Source organism: Ambystoma mexicanum, chromosome 6p, assembly GCF_040938575.1.
Source record: "Ambystoma mexicanum isolate Mex_15411 chromosome 6p, UKY_AmexF1_1, whole genome shotgun sequence".
NCBI classification, from domain to species: Eukaryota; Metazoa; Chordata; class Amphibia; order Caudata; family Ambystomatidae; genus Ambystoma; species Ambystoma mexicanum.
In genome coordinates, this window is record NC_090935.1 from 1456609911 (window position 1) to 1456636101 (window position 26191).

A 26191-nucleotide genomic window follows, 5' to 3' on the forward strand; every position below is an offset into this window, starting at 1 on the left:
TCCGTCTGACTGCCACAAAAATATAATAGAATAACCTGCTCTGGGCCACCAGATTTACTTCCTTTCAACTTCAGCAGTCTTTACAGGTTATAGTATACTTCTGAATGTTTTTTACAAGCACCCAGCTCCCCTTCACCAGCTTTACTCACACTCTTTCTGCCCAAGTAATTACCCAGAAGCCATAGTGCCACTCTTTCAGCTTCAGTTAACAATGCCACACTTGCATTTTAGACCACATGACAGTTGACAACTTCACAGAGTAGGTGGATAGCTTTACACAAGATGGTTTCACGATGGAAAGGGTTTGCCTCTTGGCTTGGGTAATGCTTGTTCTCTTCAGTATTGTGTCCTCTTTGCTTCTTGGAATAGAATGTCAATTCTGGATATACCACAAGGTTCAGTCTTCAAAGTGAAAACATAATTTGGCTCACGCAACTACTCTTTAAGTTTTAAACTTAAAGTGATGAACAGAATTGTATTCCTGTGTATTATTAAACGAGGCAACTTCTGACTTCCTTCAGGAAACCCAATTGGTCACACTCGATCATCCTTTGATGCAATTATAATTCGGTATCACTTGTCACTCTTGTACAACATCAATGTTAGATATTTGGAATGAATTTAACAAGCATTCCTTCTTCACAATTAAGGATATGCAACCACTTGTTTATTGAAAAAAAGTTTCAACAGTGCCTGTAACTGCTTTCACTTCTCTGGCAGACATTACAGCTTTCAGAATAAGCGCAACTGCTACATTTCCATTGTTAAAGGACAGTTTAAAGATATCAAACAACTTTGACTCGCTTTAAACTGTACGCGAGTCACTTCAGAGCTGGAGACAGTTACTGGCAAGGGTTGTTGAGTGAATCTGAACGCTGTGCTTTACTCACTGGCTTCAGGGAAACTGCAGTTGCTCTGCTTCCCCGACCAGTGCTACTACTTCTGGCTCACTTGGGACACACCCTTCTCCAGCACGGGTGTCTCCGGTCAGACCACTTTAGTTGGGAGTCTCTTTCACTCCCAAGACCCTCTGCTTGCCTTCTGATCTGGCCTTGGGCTCCTGCACAATCACGACTCTGCAATCACAGCAACTCGTCTCACATGGGGAAAACTTCACTTCAAGCACATCTTCCTCTGCAATACAGGTTTTGGAAACACAGGACCCTCTCAGAACTTGCAGGTAAAATTTTCTGTCTCCACTTTCTGGCGTCCCTTCTGCGCTCCCACTTCCTCAGGACTTACCAGCCTTGTGCTTCTCTGCTGCTACGACTACTCCCAGACTTCCAACTCCTGCTCCGGCTCTTTCTACCTCCCTCTTCCAGCTGGGGCCTTTTATGCCACTCAGTTTTCACAATAGGGTTTAGGTGTGAGCCATTAGCTTCATTTGACTGATTCTTGCAACGGCTACTAGGCGTAATTGCCTGACTACTACATCTACATACCTTGTCAGCCCTCTTCCTCATCTCAGTTCCTCTAGGATTCTGGAACATGTAGTTCTTTTCAATAAAGTTAGGTTTTCCTATGTCTTGATTCCTTATAAGGGTAGATTTAATTCTCTTAATACTTTTAACAGGCGGGCTATGGGTTTCAACTTTTACAGAGGAAGATAGTTTAGAGAAGACAGCATTTCTACAATCCTTTACAGAGCACTCTTGAGATTCAGGAGGGCATTTAGTTTTAGATACCAAAAAGGATGTTTCTTTTGGTATAGTGTATTTTGATGTTACAACCTCAGGGTTCACAACCTTAGATTTAATATGAGGTTGAGAAACATTAAAATGACAAGAAGCCATAACCTCTTCTGGCACTGTCGTAAGGATCTCCCTTTCAGGGGAAAAATACTGTGTCTCATCCCACTGAATCTCCTCACCAACCTGGGCCTCGTCTCTGCCCAGGTGATCCTCCTGCAGTACACAGCCCTCAGGGTTGGGATCAGGAAGCGTCTGCCTTCCTCTGCCCACCTCGGAGGACACTTTAGGCAAGGTTTCAGTGAGGTATCTGCAGGATTCGTCACATAAACCACATGCAACTGCCTGTTAGTGAGGGGTTTCCTGAGAACAATGTTTTTCCATGTATATTGTTAATCCAAGTTTTCTGAGGATACAATCACAGATACCCCCATGAAAAAGAGGCCAGCATCACTGGCTGTGAAGTGATGCAATTTGGAAAATACTTTTCAAGTCAGATTTGGATATTTTTGATATCACCCCAGAGATGTTTGACTGCAGGACCACTTTGTTTAACATCCCCATACCATTGCTTGAATCTTGATCCAGTATAGCAATTGTGTGCGAAATGATAAGTGTGATTAATGTGGAGTGGTTCATGCAGTAGGAAACTATTAAAGAAATTATACAACTTACCAGAGTGTGGACTGATGCTGCATCCTGCTCTTCTAGAATTAAAATGATCCATAAAACTTGTTTCGGATTCAGTATCAATAATATGAAATCCTGTAAAATAAAACTACACATCACAAATGGGAAAACATATAAGCTGTGTAAGGAAGTCAATCTTACTACTGAGCATGTATGTTTGACTTTATTATATTGCGCACACCAAACTGATTTCTTTCCTTCCAAGTTCTCCAAAAGGTCATGCACAGTTTCAAAAATAGAGGAAGATTGCTAGTTACATTGCAGTGATTGCATAAAAGAAAGATACATGACACATTGCATTGCTTGTGTCAAATAAAGTTACATGTTCAATTCCAATGTTTTTATATGGATGATTTTGTTCACTCCTTCGCCTCTGGAGTCTTCCCATCCCCCCTCAAGCACTCCCTTGTGCACCCCCTTCTTAAGAAACCCTCTTCCGACCCTTCCTGCCCAGCTAACTATCGCCCAATCTCTATCACTCCCTTCCTGGGCAAGCTCCTGGAGAAACTGGCCATCTCCCAGCTAAATCTCCATGCTGAATCTGTTGGTAGCCTTCATGACCATCAGTCTGGCTTCAGAGCTGCAGAAGCATGGAAACTGCTCTCCTGAACATCCGCGAGGACCTGCTCTCGAACCTTGACTAACATTCCATGGGTTCTCATTTTGCTTGATCTCTCTTCTGCCTTTGATACTGTCAACCATACCATCCTGCTCAACCGTCTCCGTGATAACCTGGGTATCACTGGTCAGGCTCTGGCGTGGCTGACCTCTTTCCTCTCAAATCGACCCTCACAGGTCCAACTGGGGTCTTTCCTCTCTGAAATCTTTTTCTCTACCTGTGGTGTCCCCCAGGGTTCTAACCTCTCTCCCTTGCTGTTCAACAAGTATATGGCACTTCTCGCCCACCGCATCGCCGCTCTCTGCCCCAACTTTCAGTGCTATGCGGATGATACCCAGCTCATTTTCAGGCTACCCTCGGCCTCCTCTTCTCCTTCCCTCATCTCTGACTGTCTTTCTGCTATCCAGGAATGCTGTGCCGCCAACGACCTCTGCCTTAATGCCAGTAAGACTGAGATTCTACTCATCGGCACACCCACTCCCTCCTTCCCTGCAGCCCTCTGGCCAGCCTCTCTTGGCCCTCTTCCTGCAAGGCAAAAAACCTTGGGGTCATCTTCGACTCCACACTCTCCTTCTCTCCTCATATATCCGACGTCTCTAAGAAGTCACACTACCAACTACACCTCCTCAGAGGTATCCTTCCTTTCTTCTCCTTCCCCCAGAAGCTCACTGTTTCTAGAGCCCTGGTTCTCTCGAAGCTGGACTACTGTAACAGCCTCTACCTAAATCTGCCCGCCTCTACTCTCCGCCCTTTGCAACTCATCCAGAACAGGACTGTGAGACTTGTCCTTGGCCTCAAGCCCAGGGACCGTATCTGTCCAGGACTGAAATCACTACACTGGCTCCCGGTGACTGCGAGGATCAAGTTCAAAACCCTTTGCATTGTCCACAAGGCCGTCTGGGGCCTTGGGCCAAAATACCTTCAACTCTGTCTCCCTAAATATCTTCCTTCTCGTGCTCTTTGCTCATCCGCCTCCAACTCCCTCAGGGTCAGCCGCTTCTCCAAACAACGAGTTAGGGGCAGATCTCTCTCCGCTGCAGGGGCCTCCCTATGGAACAGCTTTCCTGCCTCCCTGAAACTTGAGGAGAACCATCTCTGGTTCCGGAAGTACCTCAAAACCTTCCTCTTTGCCTCCGCTTTCTCTCCCCCTCTCCCCTGCTAGAATTACTGAAACTGCACTGAATCTGCAACTGGGCTACTCACCGTTCTCGGTCCTTGGCCCAGCCACTCTCCCCTGCACTGCCTCCCTGGCAACCCCTGCACTGCGGGACTGTGTCTGTATCCCTACAGCCCCCCTTCCCAGCACTTGTCTGCACTTACCTCACACTTGCCACCAGCTGGCCCTTGTTATTTATCCTGTATGCCATAACCGTGTACTGCACTTTTCCCTCTACTTTTCCCCCCCTGCACTTTTCCCTTCCCCTCTACCCTTGCACTTGCGCAATCTGAATGACACCTGGCCTAGTAGGATCGTTGTCTGTCTCCCCTTGTTCCCCCACCCCCCGCCTCGTCGCGCCTTGAAACACTTGTGTATAGGCGCATTAGAAATGCCATATCATAATAGTGAAGGAAGGGCAATCACAGGTTACCTTTTGCTTGTCCCATGCTATGAGTTTATGCAAAGTCTTGAAACAGCGGCCGAGGTCATTGGTGGTAGGCCTACAATTGATGGAGTTTCTGGCCAAGTCCCAGAGTGTTGCTACTAAGACGTGAGAGGAGGCTTTCATAAGGGACAACTAACAAAGACAGAGTTCTGGTTTGAACCAAGTTTCTTTATTTCAAAACGTAGTCAAAGGTTTAAGTAACACAACCATTCTGGGTACTGTAAACATATCGTGAGTCAAAGTAGTCTTCCCGTGACCTAGAATAAGAAAAATCGGGGTTTCACAGAGTCTCTTACCCTAGATCCCCTTTCCCATAAGGGATCTCCCGTGTAACTCAAAATTGGCTTATGGGTTCCCACATCCTGTCCCTTACAGAGGTCAGGATCTTCTCTTTTATATCCTCTCAGTTCCGGTTTTAAGAGGTTCCCAAACCCTTCTTCTATGGTTCTCTTCTGTAATTCTCTTGACACAGTTGTCAATCACTTCAGGGGATCCTGCGACTCTTTCAGGCATGTCTCCCGACCCTGGTCTTCATTCTGGCTCTTCTCCTGTGATTCTCCTAGTTATTTCCCCTGACGTCCTTCTCAAGTCTGAGTTTCTAAGGGTGATGTACCCTAGTTATGAGGGTTTCTGTCACCCCCCTCTTCATGGTCATGACTCCTGCCTTCGTTATCTCCTCACTAACCCTGCTATGGTCTTGCACCTCCTTGTTGCCATGGCACAGGCTTGTTCCTCTTCTCAACGTGGGCTTAGCCCTGTAAGATCAGGACCTTTCTCTACCACTGCCTTAGGCCAAGAAGACCTTTCTAGTCTTGTTTCTGTTGCCTCACTATTCCCTTATGGTCGACTCATTCCACCTTGCGAAGGTCTCCTGCCACCACCTGGTGGTCTCCTCCTTTGCCCACCTGATAATCTCCTCCTCTCACATCCAGGTGTTTCCCTCCAGCCTCCCATGAAATAATCTCATCCAAAGGATTCCCTTAACCTCTTTCTGAATGCCAATCTCGCCTTCTTGCATCCAAATTCTTTCTCAGTAACGTTCTCCAAACACCCTGCTCTCTCCAGCACCCATGTTGCCTGAGTGGAACTGTAGACATACAGTTCTTTAACTCCTGTCCTGAAGTGTGACTATTGAGAGAGTGTCTGCAACTGTGTGCAGAGGCTGTGATTGTCTTGTTTTCCTCAGAGCACCTAAGGATGGTTTCTCACTGTTGGGGAGGACTGATAATTTAAGAGACCGGAACAACATCTAGAGTTGTACTGTTCTTATGGATTCTATAACCTCGGAAGTCCAGGACTTTCCGCTGATCTCTTTGCCTTCCTCGTCCCCAATATATGTTCTGCGGTTACCCACGGGCACACCTAATTTCAGTGAGCATCCACAACTATTATGCAGGTGCACTTTGTGAGCGCTGGAAAAAACACTGTCTAGTCAGGTGAGAGCTTTCCATTTCGGGAGAGGCTACCCTCTCTCATGGCATGGTGTAGTGGTCCAAGGGCTCTGCTGTCTTAAAGCAACAGTGGGTGCAATCTGTTTTCTCCCCTCGTTCCCTATAAAGCTGGTTTTGATAAACAGGGGTCTAGCTGGTATGAACGTACTCTGGTTTGAATCTCTTAACGAGGGACTGATCTTTGAGGGCATTCTCTCTTTTACAGGAGTGGTGGTTTTACCCGATGCTGTGACTGAAGGCTGTAAGACCTGAGAGAAGGGTAAGCTGGATCTGACTTTGTGGACCAGAGTGGAGGTTAGGTGGGGAAGCTGAATGTTAAAGTTCACTGCGAGTGGGGGATGACCAGTGGTTGCTTCCCAGAACTCCTCCGGGCCCATAATCCACTGGCTTGTGAAGGCACACACACCTTCCTCCACAGTCACCTTACAGCTGGTCTCTGGAGTCAGGCAATGCATTTAATCACCAGTGAAAATTGGTGTTTTTTGAGGTTAGCTTTGAATCTCAAAGAGGTTGGTTGTCCTGCATAGTCCTAATGGTGAGCTGTTTCAGAGGCAACGGATGCAGAGGAGAATCTCAAGTTGCCTGTTTTTTGCATTTAGTTCTGGGATCCATTCGGTATGTTGGCATTGGATGGGCCTAGGACAATGGCTGCATGATTTTGTGTAGCCATAGAGGTGCAGTTCCATGAACACATTTTCAGGTGAGGAATAACATTTTGAAGGTGATTAGCTCTTATACGGGTTCTGAGGCATGTTAAAACTGGTTGTCTTTTGCTTAGGCCAAAGGCAGTATAGCTTCACGCAAATTTGCATAGCCTAAATTGCAGTATATTAGGGCTGCAATTATCATGGGACTGTTAATCTTTGGGATTTAATTCTGCACCATTTCTCGTCAGGATCTGGCTTACCAAACAAGGCTAGTGCAAGGCATAGAGTGTTGATACTGCTCAGAGTTGGAGGTGGTCCTAGCACTAGTTTTCAAGTTTTCACCAATTCATTTTCTGACTTTTCTGTCCAACCCATTTCTCATTCCCTTTGAGATCTTTCAATGTGGCTTAAAAGCTGGTAAAGTTCCCTGACACCGAGATAGCTTTGGGTGTCACATAACCCCTTAAGTGCTATGGGTGTGTATGTCGTCCTAGATCCCATAAGGAATCATTGCAGGCTCCACCCACTCCCACTCTTAAGTGTTTAAATAGGCTCAAAGTCTAGCTTGTGCTACCCGAAGTGATCCATAACGGGTTTAATTGATAGGTTTAATAAAAGGTGAATAGTGCTGACACCTAAAATGCTCTGCACGTTATGGGAATAAGGGTGTATAAAAACAGAAAATACCCAATCAAAACACTCACACAGAGATCACCTGCATTACCGATCAGCACAATGTACACAGACAATCTAAAAATACATATATATCCACTCACCCACAGATCAACAGAAATATATATGTAGTGAAAGGGGCAGAGACTAGACCCAGTTAGGAGAGGATGGGGACCTAATGCCAGTGGACCCTCTTATGAAAAAGGGGACGGGGCATAAACCCAGCCACTGGGAAAAATTAAGCCAGTAGTTGGACTGGGGAACCAGCTGAGGAAGAGAACCAATGCAAGGGGAGGATAAAAGGGACAAGGAAAGCAACGCCGAGTGGGTTGCTCAGGAGAAGTCATGAGATGATAGGAGAAGGGGGACCAAATGGAAACAGGATGGTGTAGAGGAGCGTGGAGAAGGATTGTTGAAAGCGTGGCCAAGGTAAGATATTGGTTGGTGAGAGAAAGTGGTACTTGGGTGTGAGAGTGTGTGCAAGGTGAGTGAGGATAAGAGGGAGAGAAGTAGTGAATGAGATGGATTGGGAACGTGACAGTGAAAGGTGGGAGACTGGGAGAAGGTGTGGGTGTGAGAGGGGAAGTAGTGGAGAGCAGAAAGTAGTATAGTGGAAACAGCAGAGTAGGCGTGGGAGGGGAGTAGTAGAACCAATAGGGGAGAGTAGTGGAGTGGGGAAGGGTATTACCATCAGAGAGACAGAGAGGAGGAGTGAGAAAGGAAAAGAGAGGAGCAGGAGAAAGAAGCGAGTAGAGTAGAAAGAAGGGAGAGGAAGGACAGAACATCAGAGTGAGCAGCACAAGAGCATGCAAGGAAGACAGAGTGAGTCCTAAGTGGCCGGAAGGCACCATTTCTTAATAACATATCTATTAAATAAACATGTTAACTTACTAAGAAATTTGTGACTGAGTTACCATGATATTTTTATATTGTTGAACTTCCTTGCAGGAGAGCTATAACAGACACACTTTGCAGAGTCTGCCCTTGATTCAATGTCCTTTTCTTAAAGTATTCTGGTGGATAATCCAAATCAAGGTACATGTTTCAACCTCTAAATTAAATGTGTGAACCTTACCAGAGTTTGGACTGCTGATGCATTCATCTCTTCTAGCATCAATATCATCTATAAAACTTGCATCCGACTCAGAATCCAGAGCAGGAAATCCTGTTAGAAATGTATATACAGTTGTATTACAAAAGAAACTTCTACAAATGATAATCTTTATATTCAAATGATGAATTGGTTCATCATTTTACTCCAGTTACAATGTTTCTAAATCTGGCGAACTCCAATACATTCAAAACAAGGAATTTCCTGTGTAAATAACTGGTAACAAGTGTTGCCTTCTTCGTCCTAAACATAATACTGTGTCAGAAACATGTTTTAACATTTTTAATCCCTGCCATATTTATATTTATATTGATTTTAAATGACCTTGCATTGCCTTATGGACATAATAAAACGTGTATTCAGTCTTTACTGCTCTCGGCCATGAGTGATGTAGACTTTATACAGACCAGAAAGCTTAATTTATTCAAGGACAGCAACTGGTGGTGAAAATACATGAAAGGACAATGGTTATGACAGTATGCTTCTTAAAGTGCAACAGGAAGGTCCAAAAGGAGATGCTGATGTTGCTTCCCCTATGAACTTAATTTCTTCATATTGATTACACTCAGTAAATCATAAACATGTCTGGTGTTGCTTGCATCTTCTCAATCAGTGCAGGCCTAACCAGGCAGTTGCATTGCATATGGTTGGTTCCTTTCGGTCATGGCACAGACAATATGAAAACAAGAGTAACAGAGAAGAATTCCCAGTGGTTCACGAGTGTTGGCTCAAGCATTTCCATCCATCCCTTTTTTGATTTTCTTAGTGGCTGTCCCTTAGTGTGAGGGTTGTGGCCAAAAGCTGATAAGGCCCAAAAAGGACGAAACATACCTGTGTTTGATCATTTTGCCTCTGCACAAGTAAACAAGCAATCAGTTTAGGCGGGACCGATGCTTTTGGGTGCAGCGTCAAGACTAGTTTGCAAAATGCTGGCACTCTTCTGTGATACATTTATATTGATTTATCTAGGAGGTTTAAAGAGCACTCATCCTGCGTTTCAGTCACTTCAAAGTTCTCTGGGGGGCGAGGGTGAAGTGGGGAAGATTACAGGAGTGAAGGGATACCAGAGTCAACAGCAAGATTGAGTCTCGAAGCCAAACACAACTGGTTGCAGAAGGCTGCTGGACTTAAAGTACTTATATCAAGGAGTTGATACTAATTTGAACTAGCCATTTAATGGAATTTTAGTAGATCCTGTCTAGACTGGGGTGGGATTTTCCAAAGATAGGGCCCTGGATGTTGTATCTTGTCTGCCATATCTTTTGTAGCTCACCCGATGGATGTGGAGCAAATTGTGGGGGTGTGAGCAATGATGACAGGTCGGCATGTGGGTTTTGAAAACCAAGAGTAATTTCATTCAGCATTTTCTGCACTGTGCAGTTTGCCTTGCATTGAGAAATGTCCTTAATAGGTATCCAGTGCAATGCCTTCAGGGAAGGGGTGATGTACTTCCGAGTTGCAGGTCAAAGAGGTCATGCTGTGCGGTCCTGGGCGCTTTGTAATTTGAACCACATCTTGTCTGCGAGTCCAGCATAAATAGAAATGTAGCAGTCAAAGAGAGAGCACGCCGAGCTAGGCATAAATCAACCTTTGGGGAGAAGCCACTTTTGTAATACGCTTTGATGGTAGCAGACAATTATGGAAAAAGCATGCAACAATGGTGATGCAACTCAGCCATGGACGTGCTGAATGATGCAAAGAGGTCAAGAAAAATGTTGGTCCATGGATGAGGAAAGTTCTTCTCAATTGTTTTTTGTTGTGTTGTTGTAGTTAATGTTAAATCAGTCAAAAAAATACTTAAAACAGTTAACAGTAAAATTAATTCAATTTAAGAAAACAAAATCTGTTAATATTAAATTACAACCATCTTTCATCCAAAAGACAATTTAAAATTCACTTAAGAAAAGAAAAGTTTTCATATGAAACTATCCTTTTCAACACCTAGCAGTCACATGATAAAGTGCATAACAATCCAGGAATAAAGTGCATTTGTTGCTAGAGATAGCTGTTTAAATAGAACTACACGATCTACAAAGTGTTCCATGATTCTTAAAACTTTAAGATGAATCCGATCCCAATGATTTAGTGAAACCCGTCACAGCTAGGACCAAGGAGGTAGTGTGTCTGGTAAAACATAACTCCTGTTCTAGTTCATTGATATCCATTTTAGAGGTTTCGATAAATCTCCCCACGCATTGGGAACGCAGGCCCTGGAGTCCTTTACAATACGTTAACAAATGTTTTCAGGACTATAAACCTTCCTCGTTACAGAACCTGCAATTTGCTGTGGCCGATGTACACGTGCCCCTCACAGTGTTGAGCAATGCAGGTGTACGACGGCGATGAGGTCAGTGCAGATTTTGAGCACGGATGACCTCACCCTCCTGTCTGCAGCCGCAAGGTAATAAGGTGCGGGGAAAGTTAGCTTCACTACACTCTACGCATCCCCACCTTGAGCGTGTGCCCCTAAGCACTCTTGCATATGTGTTGCTCCCCCTGGAACCGATCTTCGCACTCCTTTTCGACCACAACCCCATGCTCGCGTCTCGCCTTCTTACGTTCGCTCTACCGCAACTTCAGCCTGCATGCGCACCCTCGCAACTTGGCCGCATGCCCTCCCTCACATCGTTGGTCACCGCACCCTGCTCGGGTGCGTGCGCTCCCTCAGAACCTGGGCGCGCGCACTTCCTTGCTCCTCTAGCATTGTGCGCTCCATCGCATTGTAGGTCCCCGCATCCTGTTTCGTCCCTCCCGCATTCCCTTCCTTCTCTTGCATCTTAGCCCGTCCCTTCTTCGATCTATTGTGTACTGTTTGACAATGTGTTGTGCTTGACTGCTTTCTTTCTTTTAGGCTCCTGTAGTGTTCTGTGGCTTGTTGATAGTATTGGCAGTGTTGTTCTCCACGGTCTGCAGCAATACATTGCATTGCCTGTATTCTTCACTTCCAGGTTCTTATTGAGCTCTGTGCTTTGCTTTTGGTTCTGCATTGCATCTGCTTTCTTACTTTTAGGTTCCCTGCTGCGTTCTGTGCTTTGCTATTGGCTCTGTATTACATCCGATTTGTAGGTCCATTGTTTTGCTCTTTATTGTGCTTTCCTCCCTCTTGTATCTCCCCTTGTGCCTACCTCCCGTCTACCTCCCTGCATGACCCCCCCACTCACCTCCCCTACTTGCCCCCCCCTCTTTCCTCCATGTGGTGCTCTCTGTCTCACCTGTCTTCTCTAACTGCTTTTCTATCGACTATCTTATCCCTCTCACTAAGTCTGGCAGGAAGAAACTCCAAAAGGGACATTCTTGTCTCCAACCCAGGCCTCCTTGTCGCTGATACACCAGTGCTTCCTCCAGACAGACCCTTATCGACATACTCTTTATTGTTCCCTCTCCAGGCCTACGGACACCCATATGGTCTCTGTTCTCTCCCCTTTTTTCTCTCCTCCCATTAATGGTGGCACTCGGTGGGAGGTCCTCCTGTACCCCTTTCCAATTCTCTAAGACCATAATTAATGTCTACTTAAATGGCACCATCTTGGCACAGGGCCCTCAGCCCAATCTTCTTTTTGATAGATGCTTCCCACGCTATCAACTTCCGTTCCTCTCCTGCTATCCCTTCTTACCCCTCTCATGTTCCGCTGCCGCTTCCTTCATCAGCCACTTCTCTGGCACCCTGTTGCCTTCCTCCTCCGCCAACCCTCTGGCCCTTTCCTTTTCCTCTCAAACTACCCTGCCTTCTCTGCCCATCCTCGAGCATCTCCAACACTTCCGCAGGCCTGAACCCCTCCCTGAAAGTCCTTCAAATGTGGCAACCTGCGCCTCAACGCTACTCTCAACTCTCGTTCAGCTGTCAAACATGGCTCCGACATCTGCCATCTCCTGTTTGCTTTGGATGTACTCTGTCTCACCGAGGCTTGGTTCATGGTCAGCTCTGTCACAGGTTTTGACACTCTCCTTCCCGATGGCTACAAGATCCTCTCCAAACCCAGAACCAACCGTCGTGGTGGGGGTGTAGCCTTGATTTTCCCAGAGTGGATCCCTGCTACTATCATTCCAATGCAGGACTACAGGCTCTCCATCCCTCCTGGCCTCTCTCTCACTGTGGACTATCTACAGGCTTCCCGGGACTCTTGCAAATCTCCCCCTCCCCCATTGGCCCTACTCACTCTGCAGGGCACACCGTGGATGTTCTGAGATATATGTGGGATGCATTACTCACCGTAATCGTATTTCTGATGCTTGCATCTGCTTAGATTCACATGCTGTGCATAGGCCGACATCTAGTGGAAGCTGCAGAGTATTAGTTTGTTTTTCGAAACTCGAAAATGGGCGTCGACATACGGCGTGCCAGTAATACTATCCCTAGTGTGACGTCCACTGTACCCATGACCCCTCATGCGTGTAGGACCCTCAGATTGTATTTTTTCTGACATGAGGTAGCATGAGGAGTAGCGCGAGTACAGATTATCCAAGCAGAGGGATGGATAAGACTACAAGCATCCATGCGCCTTCTCTCAGAGGGGAGGAAGGGCAGGCTCATGTGAATCTAAGCAGATACAAGCATCAGAAATACGATTACGGTGATTAATGTATCCCTTCTGAGGCTTGTGGAATCTGCTTAGAGCACATGCTGTGCATAGATTAGCGAGCAGTGTTAGAAGGAGGTGGGATGTGAGAAGGGTCATGAGCAAACAGGCGTCTTAGAACCGCTTGTCCCACTCGAGTATCTGTCTTGGAACGAGTGTCAATGCAGTAATGCTGAGTAAAGGTGTGAATAGAGCTCCATGTAGCTGCTTTGCAAATGGTGTCAAGGGTTACATTTGCAATGAAAGCCAGAGTGGCCCCAGTGCCTCTTGTAGAGTGGGCTCTTAGCGTAAAAGACAGTCTTTTCAGAAAGGGAGTAACACAGTTGGATACACTTGACTATCCATTTTGAGATGGCACCTTTAGAGACGCGATCTCCCTCTCTGCCTGTAGCTACGGAGACAAACAGTTGGTCTGTCTTTCTCAGCGGTCTGGTCGTCTACATAGTAGAGGACGCTCTTCGCACATCAAGCGTGTGTAGTTTCACCTCAGCAGAGATTTTGGGTTCTTGGAAGAAGGACGGTAGCTCAATGGACTGGTTAACATGGAATTTAGAAATAAACTTAGGTGAGACCTAGGGTGTGTTCGTAGAACCAGTTTATCCGTATGAACAGTAAAGAAAGGATCCTGCACTGACAGAGCCTAAATTTCACTAACCCTTCTTATGGATGTAATGGCTACTAAGAAGGCAGTCTTATAGGTCAAGTGTTTGAGACTAGCTTTATGCATGGGTTCAAAGGGTGGGCCCATGAGTTTAGCAAGCACCACATTAAGGTCCCAACCAGGTGGTGGGTTTGAAATTGGAGGGTGGAGTCTCTTTACCCCTTCCAAGAAGGCTTTAACCACTGGTACTTTCCACCATGACACCTTCTTATGGGAGGTGGTATAGACTGATAGCGCTGCCAGGTGTACCTTGAGTGAATTAAACACCAACCCTGCGTCCAGCAGGTGGAGCATGTAAGTGACAATACTGGAAGGAGTGCAATCAACTGGGTTGGTTTGCTTATTCTGGCACCAGATAACAAATCTTTTCCATTTATCAAAGTAACAGTGCCTCGTGTTTGGTTTCCTAGATTCTTTTAGGATATCCATGCATCTCTGTGGTAGGTTGAGATGTCCAAACTCTGACTTCAGGAGCCATGCTGCCAAGTTCATTGAGCTGGGTTGCGGATGCACTGTTTGACCTTGGTGCTGGGATAGTAGGTTGTCTCAGCACGGGAGTCTGATGGGTTCGCACGCTGCTAGTCTGCGCAGGAGTGGGAACCACGGTTGTCTCGCCCACATGGGAGCAACTAGGATGAGGGTCATCGATTCCCTGTGCATCTTGTTGACCAATTTCCTCATGAGAGGAGTTGGTGGAAAAGCATAGGCAAACATCCCTGACCAGTTCATCCACAGGGCGTTCCCCTTGGAGTCTGGCTGGGGGAACCTGGATGCGAATCCTGGGCATTGTCTGTTTTCGTTTGTGGCGAATAGGTCTATGGTGGGGAAACCTCACTGTGAGAAGAGGTCTTCTATGATTTCTCTGTATAGACACCATTCGTGTTCTTCTGGGAGGGCATCTCTGCTCAAAGCGTCTGCTAGTGAATTGAGATCCCCTGGAACATGTTGAGATGACAGCTAAATGTTTTGTCTGAGTGCCCATGTCCAAATTTTCTGGGCAAGCCTGGACAGATTTGGCAAACGAGTCCCTCCCTGTTTGTTTACGTAAAACATTGCTGTCGTACTGTCTGTTAAGATCTGTACTGACAGGTTCAACAGGTGGGGTTCGAACGCTCGAAGCGCTCTGAAGACTGCCAGAAACTCTAGCAGATTGATGCGATTCTTGGCCACTGTGTGAGACCAGAGACCCTGAGCTGTGTGGTGAAGGAGGTGTTTTCCCCACCCCGACAGTGATGCGTCTATAGTGACTACAGCTTGCATCTCCGGATCGTAAAAGGGTTTCCTCTTTGACAGGTTCTCTCTTGTCCACCAGTGAAGACTTTGTACAAATGTTGGCGAAACGACCACTAGATCGTCCCACTGACCACGAGCCTGAGACCACTGTTTCGCAACCATTCTTGCATGGGTCGCATGCGCAGGCGCACGTGGGGGACCAGGTAAATACATGACACCATCATGCCTAGCAAACGCATCGCTTTGTGCACCCTTATCTGGCGACCGGGCTAATATAGAGGAATTTGCAGTAGCAGGTTCCAAATTCTTTCCTCTGATGGAAAGGCCAACCCCTCTTGAGTGTTTAGGACAGCTCCTAGGAACTGTTTGGAGGTGCTTGGCACCAGGCTCGATTTCTTCTCGTTGATAGAGAAACCCAATTTCGAAGAGGAGGTCAATCGTTCTTTGGATGTTTGATCTGCAAATTACTGGGGTCTCCCCCATGATGAGCCAGTCGTACAGGTAAGGGTACACTGGGATTGTCTCCCTGCATAGGTGTGCCGCCGCCACCGCCAGTACCTTGGTGATACCCTTGGAGCCGAGGCTATACCGAAGGGCAGCACCTTGAACTGGTAGTGCTGACTGTCCACCTTGAAGCGCAAGAATCTTCTGTGCGCTGGCAACATGGAAATATGAAAATAGGCATCTTTCATGTCCAATGTTGCCATGTAATCCCCTTTTTTTGGAGGGGGATTACCTCTTGGAGAGTAGTCATGCGAAATATTTGGGGCTTGACATACTGTTTTGCAGGGCATAAGTCTAATACTGGGCGCATTGTCAAATCTTTTTTTGGCACAAAGTAGTAAGTTGAATAAATACCCTTGTTTACCTGGTTGCCCGGGACGAGTTCTATTGCATCCTTTCCGAGAAGATTGACAATTTCTTCGAGGAGGATCTTCTGGTGGTCCAGGGAATGTATCTTTTGTCGTGGAGGGAGGTTGCAGGGGCACTCCAGCAGCTCGATGCTGTCATGATGCCCGCTCCCGGGGAGCCGGTTCAAGCCCTGCGTCCCCAAAAGCGGACATCCAGTCCCCAATGAAGGACCCAGCAACCCCATATAGCGGCCCTTTGGACAGTGTCCTGGCGCCTATGGCGCCAGGCTCATAAAAGACATCAGTCCTGGCGCCATAGGCGCCAGGCTCATTATGGGAGTGCTTGGGTGCACTTACCTGATGCAGACCATGCTGCAGGATCCCGGCCTCCTTGAGGCCTGAAAGGAACTACTTTACCTGTGGGACTAATTTACCATACGGGCGTGGTCGGGGAAGGATACATACCTGATTGGAGGAAGGATACATACCTGGAACTTCTTCCAAGGCTATTTAAACCCCACCCGAACAGCCACACGTGCTTCGCGTTGTTCTGCATCTAGCAGCTGGACGCTCACTGTGTCTGCTCCTGCATCCTGACTTCTGCCATGCCTCCCAGCATCCTGGATCACCTGCAAAGGAAGAGAAGAAGAGAACAGAAGAAGGAAAAGTCCTTACCTGCTAAATCCGCATCCCGGAGACATCTCGCCGACAATCCTGAAAAGGAAAACTTTTATTTAAAAGCTCATCGCGTCGATCGCTGCAGCGCCGCATTCCACTCACCTTTACAGGGCGCCTCCATGTTCAGCAGCGATCATCCGGATTCGCAGTCACGCCCCAGCGCCTAGGGAGTAAAAGACCATAACAAAAGGTGAGAGAGAGAAGGGAATAAGGAAAGCTAAATCTCCATGTTAAGACTTACCTGTTGATTCATTCCCTCTTCATTTCGGGTCCGCTCCGCATCCTGGCATTTCCGGACCCCGGCCCCTAAGGGGAAAAAAAGACATCAGCGTTAATGAGCGAATGAAAAGACATTACCAAAAAACGCTAATTAAAGACTTCCCTGATTTCTACAAGGATTTCACCTCTCATCTCGGGTCAGTGCCTGTTCCCCGGCATTCCGTACCCTGGCCCCTATGGGGAAAAAGACACTAGCATTAGTACATTAATGCATGGACACAAGGGGAACCTCTTATCAAAAAACTTACCTGGAAGCCAAGCAAGTTTGGTTCTCACCAATCCGAAAATCCAGTGAAGTAACTGGATATCAACGCGCCCCTGCATCAGAAGCAGGATGGAGAGCTCGTCCTTCCAGACCCTAAGGTGAGATGCCACGAGGAATCACAGAAGGGTTTCGAGGAGGGTGAGAGGGGAAAGTGGGAGGCCGATTGCATTACCCCGCAGACAGTTAATCCCTTATTTTTGCCTACAGAAGGATACTTCTGCGAGCCAGACAAGCCAGATTTGGGGGCCCGGTCCAGTCCGTCTTCCGAACCCTGCGCTTCACCTTAGAAGAGGTCACAGCAGCGCGAACCAGGCCAGCGCCTCCGTGGGAGTCAGGTGAGCGTAACAGATGCAGTATCCTGCGGACTCTGTGGACAGCACCCATCTGTCCGATGTGATCCCTTCCCATGCTTGGGTGAAGTTGGAAATGCGCCCCCCTACTGGGGATGCGTGGGAAGGGACCCTGAGCGGAACGTCACTGTTTTGCGGGAGGCGTACCACCTCTGCCTGGGCTGCCTCTTCCTCTACCACGGCTCCTTTTATTACCTCTGCCGTAACTTTGGGTAGTCTGTTGGTTGCCACCCCACGATGTACCCTATCCCTGTGCGTAATTGGAGCCCCTCTGGGAATTCTGGCTGCGTAAGCAATGAAAATTACTATTACCTCTTTGATTGGTGGGCTTATTAGTCAATTGTCCCAGGGACGTCAGTGTATCGTACTAGTCTTTGGCAGTTTTGAGTGCGTCCTCTACTGCTTTGCCAAACAAGACATTCAGTTCCACGGCATGTCAATAAGGGTAGCCTGGGTCTCGGGTTTAAACCCTGACTGTCTTAGCCAAGCGTGCCTTTCAATGACAGTGCTCTGTGCTATGAGCCGGCCTGCATTATCTACGGCATCAAAGGTCGTCTTCAGAATGCAACCGGACACGGCTCTACCCTCCGATACTATTTGGGCTAACTGGCCCTTTAGTGGTTCCGGCGCGGAGTCAATGAGAGCAGCTACCTGCTCCCACTGTTAACAATTATAGCTTGCCAGCAGAGTGGTGGTATTGGCGATGCTTGCCTGGTAAGCGGAAGTGGAGGCCACTTTCCTTCCTAACCCATACATTCTGTTGCTCTCCTTGTCTGGGGGAGCCTCAGATGAAGATCGAGGTGTCCCCGCTCTCTTTCTGGTGTATGTGATAACCAATGAGTCGGGCTTAAGTTGACCCCTTATGTAAAGTGGGTCCGACTGGGCGGCCCTGAACATCTTCTCAATTCTGGGGTTTACAGCCCTAGTGAGATTAGGGGTGAGAAGGGAAGGATCAATTCTTCGTTGGATGGATTTGAGAATAGGAATGGCTTGAGCAATGGGTCTTTTGTCCCCCACGAGCTCCTCTGCAAAGTCCCTCTCTTCTTGCGCCCCCTGAGTGTCTATGCGGAGGTGCTCTGCAGCTCTCCGATTAGGGGGATGAGGGTCCCTGGATCCTGAAGAAGTAGCGTTGTCAGGGGTACTCTGATAACTGAGGAAATGTTCTGGGTTTTTAGAGTAGAAATCCGCCACGAAGACATTCTCCTCATTACCCTGTCTATGTCCTCACTGCTCCATTCTCTGAGCTGGGCATGACAACCTCCTGTTGAGGTTCTTCTTCTAATCCCATATCCTGAAGAGTGGGAGGGATGAGCTTGGGTGTAGTGACAGGGACAGGGGTCTTGGATTTATCTTTATCTGACGACCTGCGTTTGTCCTTGTGTACCTGCGGTGCAGCAGTTGAGTGGGATGACTTTTTCTGCTGTTTGTCCCCTTTCCCATGAGTGGAAGAGTGTTTCCCTGATGGTTTGGATTTTTCTGAATCTTTCGACACCTGACATCGAGATTCGGGGGTACTCTCTGTATCTTTCGAGTGTGCACCTGTCGGGACTCGGAGGCAGACTTTGAACGGGCTGCCGGAGCCGACTGGTGTGCGGCCTGGGGGTGGAGGTCAGATTCGTCTTCTGAGGAACACACCTCCCTAACTTTGGGAGCGAGGCACTCTTGGCAACTGTGGACGACTGCCTTGTGTCATACGGCGATCTCGACCTGGAACACCCAGAGGACACCGATTCCGCGGACCGCTCTCTATGTGCCTCTTTCTTCCGAGAACTCGACACGCGTGTAGAGTCTCGGTTGGCCTTAGTGTGTTTAGGTGTAGTAGTAGTTTGGGTAGCCTCGTTTCGCCGGGTGTGTTCCCCATAACTGCCCTGCCGGACAATCCTCCGAGGTCGGGACTAGCACTTGGGTGTCTTTCGACGCCCCTGTGCCCTCGCGGTCCGAAAAGGCGGCGTCGCTGCCATCACTGAAGGCACCCACCGCTTCCATGGCCTCGAGCTGCCTGGCGTGGTGGGCCCAACGTTTAGTGGAGCGGTCCTTGAGTGTTTTCTCCTTAAAAAGCTTACACGCTCTGCAGTTAGCTTTGGGGTGGTCCCACAGCAAGCAAAGATTACAGGTGGTGTGTTTGTCAACCCAAGGGTACTTGCGGTTGCACTTGGGGCAAAATTTTAATGGAGTACTCTCCATATGTCACCTTATGGCAGCGGGCTAGTGTATGTAGGAAATAATAAGAGTGATATGTTTCCACCCCCCACTCTCCCTACTTGCAGGGCCGAGGCCAGAGTCCATTGTGCAGCTCGAGCGTTGTTAGTTCTTCGAACCGGCGTCGATCTTCGGTGTCTCAACGTGGGAGTGAAAGAACGGGGTAATTAATATGATTTTTAGCAAAATGGCTGAAAGCCAGGGAACTCCGCACAATGCTTCCGACAAGTATGGCGGAAAAAAACAATCTGAGGGTCCTACACGAGTGAGGGATCATGGGTACAGTGGACGTCACACTAGGGATGGTATTACTGGCACGCCCTACGTCGACGCCCATTTTCGAGTTTCGAAAAACAAACTTATACTCCGCAGCTTCCACTAGATGTCGGCCTATGCACAGCATGTCATTTTCAGTCTCCTGGGGTGGCCATTCCTCACCTGTCTTTCCTCTCAACCACTGTGTTCTCCAAGGTTCTGTCCTTGGCCCCTTTCTCTTCTCACTCTATACCTCCTGCCCTGCCCCATTATATCCTCCTTTGGTGTATTACACTATTTCTATGCTGATGGCACCCAGCTCTTCCTTTCCTTCTCCTCCTTCACACCTGACATCCACCTTAAGCTCTCTTCTTGCCTCTCCGCCATTAAATCCTGGATGTCCTTTCACTTCCTTTCTTTCAACTCTGAAAAAACTGAGCTTCTCTTCTTCCCTGCCAGTACTATTCCTCCTCCCTCTCCTCCTCCCTTCATTTCCTTCCCCCCCTCCCAACTCCCCTTCACCCCTTCTCATGCCCGCAACCTTGGTCTCCACATCGACCCCCACCTATCTCTTTCTCACCACATCTTCTACAGACTCTTCTACTGCTCCACTCTCTTCTTTTGACTCCCCTCCTCCCACCTCTCGCCCCACAAATCCATCTACCACTCCCTCTGCCTTCTCTCACCTCACGACTCTATCTCCTCTTCCCTCGACTCACTAGGATGGCTCCCTTTCAACTCCCAGCTTAAATTCAACTTCCTCTGTCTTGTCTTCAAAGCCCTCTATTGTCTTGCCCCTCCCTATCCTCCCTCCTCACTTTCTACACCCCTCCTTGCTCTCACCGTTCTGCAGATCTCTTCCTTCTTTCTCCTCCTCCTCCTCCTCCTCCTCCTCCACCCTGTGCCCCTTCCCGCTTCCGCTCCTTCCAACTTCTTGCTCCTTACCATTGGAACCGCCTTTCCCTCCCAATCCGCTCTGCTACCACCTACCCCTCATTTCGCACCTCTCTAAACTCCTACCTCTTCCATTCATCCCCCAGCTCTCTCTGCTTCCTCCTTTTCCATTGAATCCTCCTCCTCCTTCACCTTCTAACCCTCCTCTCTCACTTAGTCCCCCCATATGCACTTAACCTCAACAATAATGTAAATTGTTCCCTGTACGGTTCTCTGGTTTGATTCAATGTTATGTATTACTTGTTGTAATTGCTTGTTCCTCATGTAAAGCGCTTTGGCTTAAAGCGCTATATAAATCTAAATAAATACAAATGTGATCTAAGCAGATTCCACAAGACTCAGAAATAAATATATCTGAGTCTGGGGCAGTGGTAAAGCTTCTGCTCAGGACAAGGGGGTGTCAAAAATAGTTCCTCAAATGTTGGGGGAACAGCAAAGTAGGGAGCAAACTGGGGATGGGATGGATTCTGCGGGTTCTAAACTTCGGGAGAATGCTTTAACTCTACTGCCAGAAATCCTTTCCCAGGTTCTTGTGAAGCTGGGTATGGGACCTCAGCAGCTTTAGACAAGAAAAAATAAACCTAATAAGTTGGAACACAAGGGGTTCCAGGACCTTTAAGGCCAGGGGGATGAGAGATTATTTGTGTGACTTTAGTGATATTGTGCTACTGCAAGAAACCTGGTTAGTAAATCCCATCAGCATAGAAGGTTTCTCGATATTTTGTCTACCAGCACAGCAGAAGGCAAAAGGGAGACCCTCGGGAGGTCTTTTGATGGTTTTCAAAAATCAAACAATAAGAGAAGCCATCCAAACCTTTAAGAACCTATTGGAATTCAGGCCTGTAGAATATTCCTAAAGGGTGAGCGTATGGGCTCTTTGTGGATAATGCTCAACATATACTGGAACCCCTCGTGCTCAGAACTTCTACCATTCCTGGCGATTTTAGCTTCCTTGTTGGAAAAAATCGAAATGGAACCTGGTGGTTCAGAAAATCCACCCATTTGTAAAATCTCAAACAACGGGTAAATCTGGTTGAGTTTTTGAAATCCTGGGATTTGAGTATGGTTATTGGAAGTGCAGAGGGCGAGGGGGGGGTCCCCCTACTACTTGGCATAGAGGGAACTCATCATCAGCCCTGGATTACATTTTTCTATCCGAATCTTTCTTTCCCTTCTTCCCTGGTGATAAAACATGGAGGTGGTAGTGATCATTGCAGATTGGAGCTACCATTCTCTAATCTTGCCACCTCGTCATCGGGTTTAGATCGACAAGCTCTAGTGGGATCGAAATGTAAAAAAAGACTGATAAAGTATCAAGTTGTCGGTTCAAAATTGAATGCCCAGTTAAAAAAGGTACATAGATTCATTTGGGAGACGCAATGGCATCCGGCCAACTTCATACACTTTATCTGGGCCTCCTCAGCCCCCAGTATTCCTAGGCGAAGACATATGCAAAAGCATTTGCATTGTTTTGATGAGGAGACCCACAAGAGGAAAAGAGAGCTGAGAAGTGCTCTTCGTAACTTAAAATTAGCTGGATTGGGTACAGCAGAGTACACGCCGGAGGTTAAAATGACCAAAACCAACTACCTCTCATGGTCGAGAAACCGCAGAGTCTCCAGGATGCAAAGAGATGGGGAATTCATGTTAGAGCTTCTGAGAGAAAACAACGCCAGGAACTTCGGTCAATAGTTGGCCAGTTAGAATCGGGTGACAATAGCTCCCTCTGTAACTTAGTCCGCGAGGCCGGGTGGGTGGAGCATTTGACCGAAAATGTCAGATCCAGGGTGTACTAGCCCTAGCTATAGATTAAATGGTCCTCGGATATTAACCTTCAACGAGGAGGATCTAAAGGATATCATTCTTAAATCATCTACTTCTAATGCAGCGGGTCCAACGGGCTCACTTATCAAATTCTTAAAAGTGAGCCCGTATTATGGTCCCGGATATTATGTCGTCTCTTTGAAGAGATTTTGGAGAGCCGTGCCTTTCCTTCCTCCTGGAAAACAGCCATGATAATACCTCTCTTTAAGGGAGGTGATCGTCGAGAAGCAGCTGATTATGGCCCAACTCGACATCAAGAGTAAAATCTTTGAGGCTGTTGCTAAATGAAATCTCAGCCTGGGTTGATCGGCAAATGATCCTGTCTCACTACCAGACGGGCTTTAGAAAAGGCTTGTCAACAGCCCTAAATGGCTTAGTTTTGAATTTAACTAGTGAAAATACGATGACTAAGGGAGAACATGCCATTGTATGGAGCGTGGGTCGATCTGTCCAAGCATTCGACCAGGTTAATAGAACCTTGCTCAGGAACAAGCTTAAGAGCTGGGGCATGCCAGATTCTCTGTTAGCCATGTTGGTGGAACTGCATAGAGACACTTCCATAAGAGTCAGGCTGGACGAACAGGGCCATTTATAAGAGTACATTAGGATGGAGAAGGATGTTCGGCATGGTTCCCTGGGGTCCCTGTTACTTTTTAACCTCTTCTTAGCAGATATGGGTGTTTTCCTCGAGTCGTCTGCACTGGTCAACCCAGAGATAAATGGAAAGAAGGTCCATTGGATGGCATATGGAACAAGTTACTTACCTGTAACTGTTGTTCTCCAGCATGGGTCTGGCATGGATTCACATGCTCATGAATATTCCCCGTCGTCAGGCTGGGAATCCTCGGTAAAGAAAAAACCAGTATCAGTTTCGTTTCTGATCTGTCTTTCGTAGTAGTAACCAATCACTGGTCTCTGCGTCATACTGACCACAGCCAATGACTGCCCTCTACCTAAGCACCGCCTCTGGCAGCCATCTTCAGATTTGGAAGCACGTGAAGTGGCAGTATGACCAAGTGAAGAGCCGCAGAGGGGTAGGCGGGAGGGTTCGCATGTGAATCCATGCCAGACCCATGCTGGAGAACAACAGTTACAGGTAAGTAACTTGTTCCTTCTCCAGCATGGGGTCTGGCATGGATTCACATGCTCATGAATAAAGAATACATAGCAGTACACACATGCACAACCACAGGAGGTGGCAAAGGCTCAACATTAAGCATTACATCAAATTCAACATTAAGCATCTTACCTCCTCACCAGGCTCACCTCAGGCGAACAGGTTGCGCAGCACTGCTTGGCCGACCCTGGACTCCTCCCTGGAATCCCGGTCGACGCAGTAGAATTTCGTGAAGGTGTGCGTCGACCTCCACGTAGCAGCCCTGCATATGTCCAGCAGGGGCACACCAGATAGGAACGCCGTGGTAGCTGCGATCGCTCTGGTGGAATGGGCTCTCGGACGGCCAGGCAGCGGTCGGTTTGCCAACCGGTGACAGTACATGATACAGCCGGAGAGCCATCTGGAAATGGAAGCCTTCGAGAGAGCCTTCCCCCGATTGACAGGTCCAAAGTTCACAAAGAGTTGTGACGTCTTCCGAAAACACTTCGTGCGGTCCACGTAGAACTTCAGCGCTCTAGCCACATCCAGCGAGTGCAAAGTTCTCTCAGCCGGCGACGGGAAGAATACAGGCAACACCAAGGGTTCGTTGAGGTGGAAGTCCGACGGTACCTTGGGCATGAAGGAGGGGTGCGTCCTGAGCACTACCCTCGTGTCGTGAAAAGTCAAGTACGGGGCCTTGCAGGAAAGGGCCTGGATCTCTCCCACCCATCGTGCGGAGGTGATGGCCACAAGAAACGCTGCTTTCCACGACAGAAACTTCAACGGGGCCGAGTGCAGAGGCTCGAACGGAGGTCCCATGAGCTTGGTCAGCACCACGTTGAGCTCCCACGCCGGGGCCAGAGCCTTCACCGGCGGGAACGATCTGAACAGTCCCTTCATGAACTCTTTCACCAGACGATGAGACCACAAGGACGTCCGCCCCGTGGTTCTGGTGTATCGGGAGATCGCAGCAAGATGAATCTTGATGGACGCGTGTGCCAGTCCAGCTTTGGCCAGCGTCAGCAGGTACGGCAGTACTTGGGGAGCCGTAATCCGTAGAGGGTTAATCTTCTATGCGTGGCACCAGACAGAGAACCTCTTCCATTTGTGTCCGTAGCATTTAAGAGTCGAGGACGCCCTGGCCTTTGCAAGAACCTCTCTGCAGTCGGCCGGTATGTCGTATCCTCCAAACTCTAGCGCTGCAGGAGCCAGGCCTGCAAGTTCAGCGATTTCGGGTCGTGGTGGAGGATGGCGCCTCCTTCCCTGGAGAGCAGATCCGCGTCCACCGGCAGCTTGATTGGCGGGGACGCTGACAAGTCCAGAAGGTCCGGGAACCATATCTGCCTCGGCCACGCAGGTGTGACGAGGATCATCCTGCACCGTGACCTCTTGAGCTGGTTGACGAGCCGGATCAGCAGTGGCAAAGGAGGGAACGCGTAGAGGAACAGGCCCTCCCAGGGGAACGAGAAAGCATCGCCCATGCTCTTCGCCTGGGGAAACCTGCTGGCGAACCTCCGGCACTTGGAGTTCGTCGCCGTCGCGAACAGGTCGATCTGGGGTGTGCCCCACCGTCGGAAGAGGCGATCCACTAGATCCTGGCGTAGTTCCCACTCGTGGCACGAGCGCAGCTCCCTGCTGAGTGAGTCGGCGATGGTGTTTTTTATCCCTGCCAGATGAAACGGCACCAGAAACATCCCTTGGGCGACTGCCCAATGCCACAGGTCCTGCGCCTCCTTGGACAGTGCTGGGGACCTGGTACCGCCCTGTTTCCTGATGTAAAACATGGTGGTAGTGTTGTCGGTGAAGATCCTCACCACCTTGCCCTTGAGGGACGGAAGGAAGGACCTGAGGGCCCAAAACACTGCACGGAGCTCCAGGACGTTGATATGTAAGGATTTCTCCGTCGGGAGCCAAAGGCCTCTTGCGTGCAGATTTTCGGTGTGCGCTGCCCACCCTTCCAGGGAGGCATCCGTGGTCACTGTCTCCTGGTGGGCTGGGGTCTGGAAGTCCATGCCCGCCGTCAGATGCGCGCGGGTGCCCCACCACCGGAACGCTCGTCGGAAACTCTCGTCGAGTGTGATCCTTTCCTCGAAGCTGCCCGTCGTTTGGATCCAGCGCGCGTCCAGGAACTCCTGCAACGGGCGCATCCGGAGCCTGCACATGGGAACGAGGTAGATGCAGGAAGACATCATTCCGAGGAGGGACTTGATGGACCTCACCTTGGCCGCGTCGGCCACCAACATCCGCTGCACCTTGCCCAGGATGGTCCTGGTCCTCTCCTCCGACGGGGAGGCCAGAAGGGACACTGTGTTGAGCCTCGCTCCCAGAAACAGAGCGTCTTGCGCGGGTACCAGGTGGGATTTGGCGTAGTTCACGGAGAATCCCAGGTCCGTGAGAAGTTGGACGGTCCTTGCCGTCTGAACCACGGCGAGCTCCTTTGTCTTGGCTCGGATGAGCCAGTCGTCCAGGTAGGGGTAGACGTGGATC

The 26191-nt window shown here is 48.5% G+C and overlaps 1 protein-coding gene across 4 annotated transcripts in view; it reads right to left on the bottom strand.

Moving 5' to 3' along the window:
- The window catches only part of LOC138510527 (zinc finger protein 454-like), a 628028-nt gene that overhangs the window by 211763 nt on the left and 390074 nt on the right, over positions 1-26191 (bottom strand). For all 4 annotated transcript variants that reach the window (XM_069626245.1, XM_069626246.1, XM_069626248.1 and 1 more), the window contains exons 6-7: positions 8447-8536; positions 2364-2453 (exon numbers count right to left, since the gene is read on the bottom strand). In XM_069626245.1, the coding sequence (XP_069482346.1) occupies positions 2364-2453; positions 8447-8536 (180 nt within the window). The remainder of the gene's footprint in view (positions 1-2363; positions 2454-8446; positions 8537-26191) is intronic.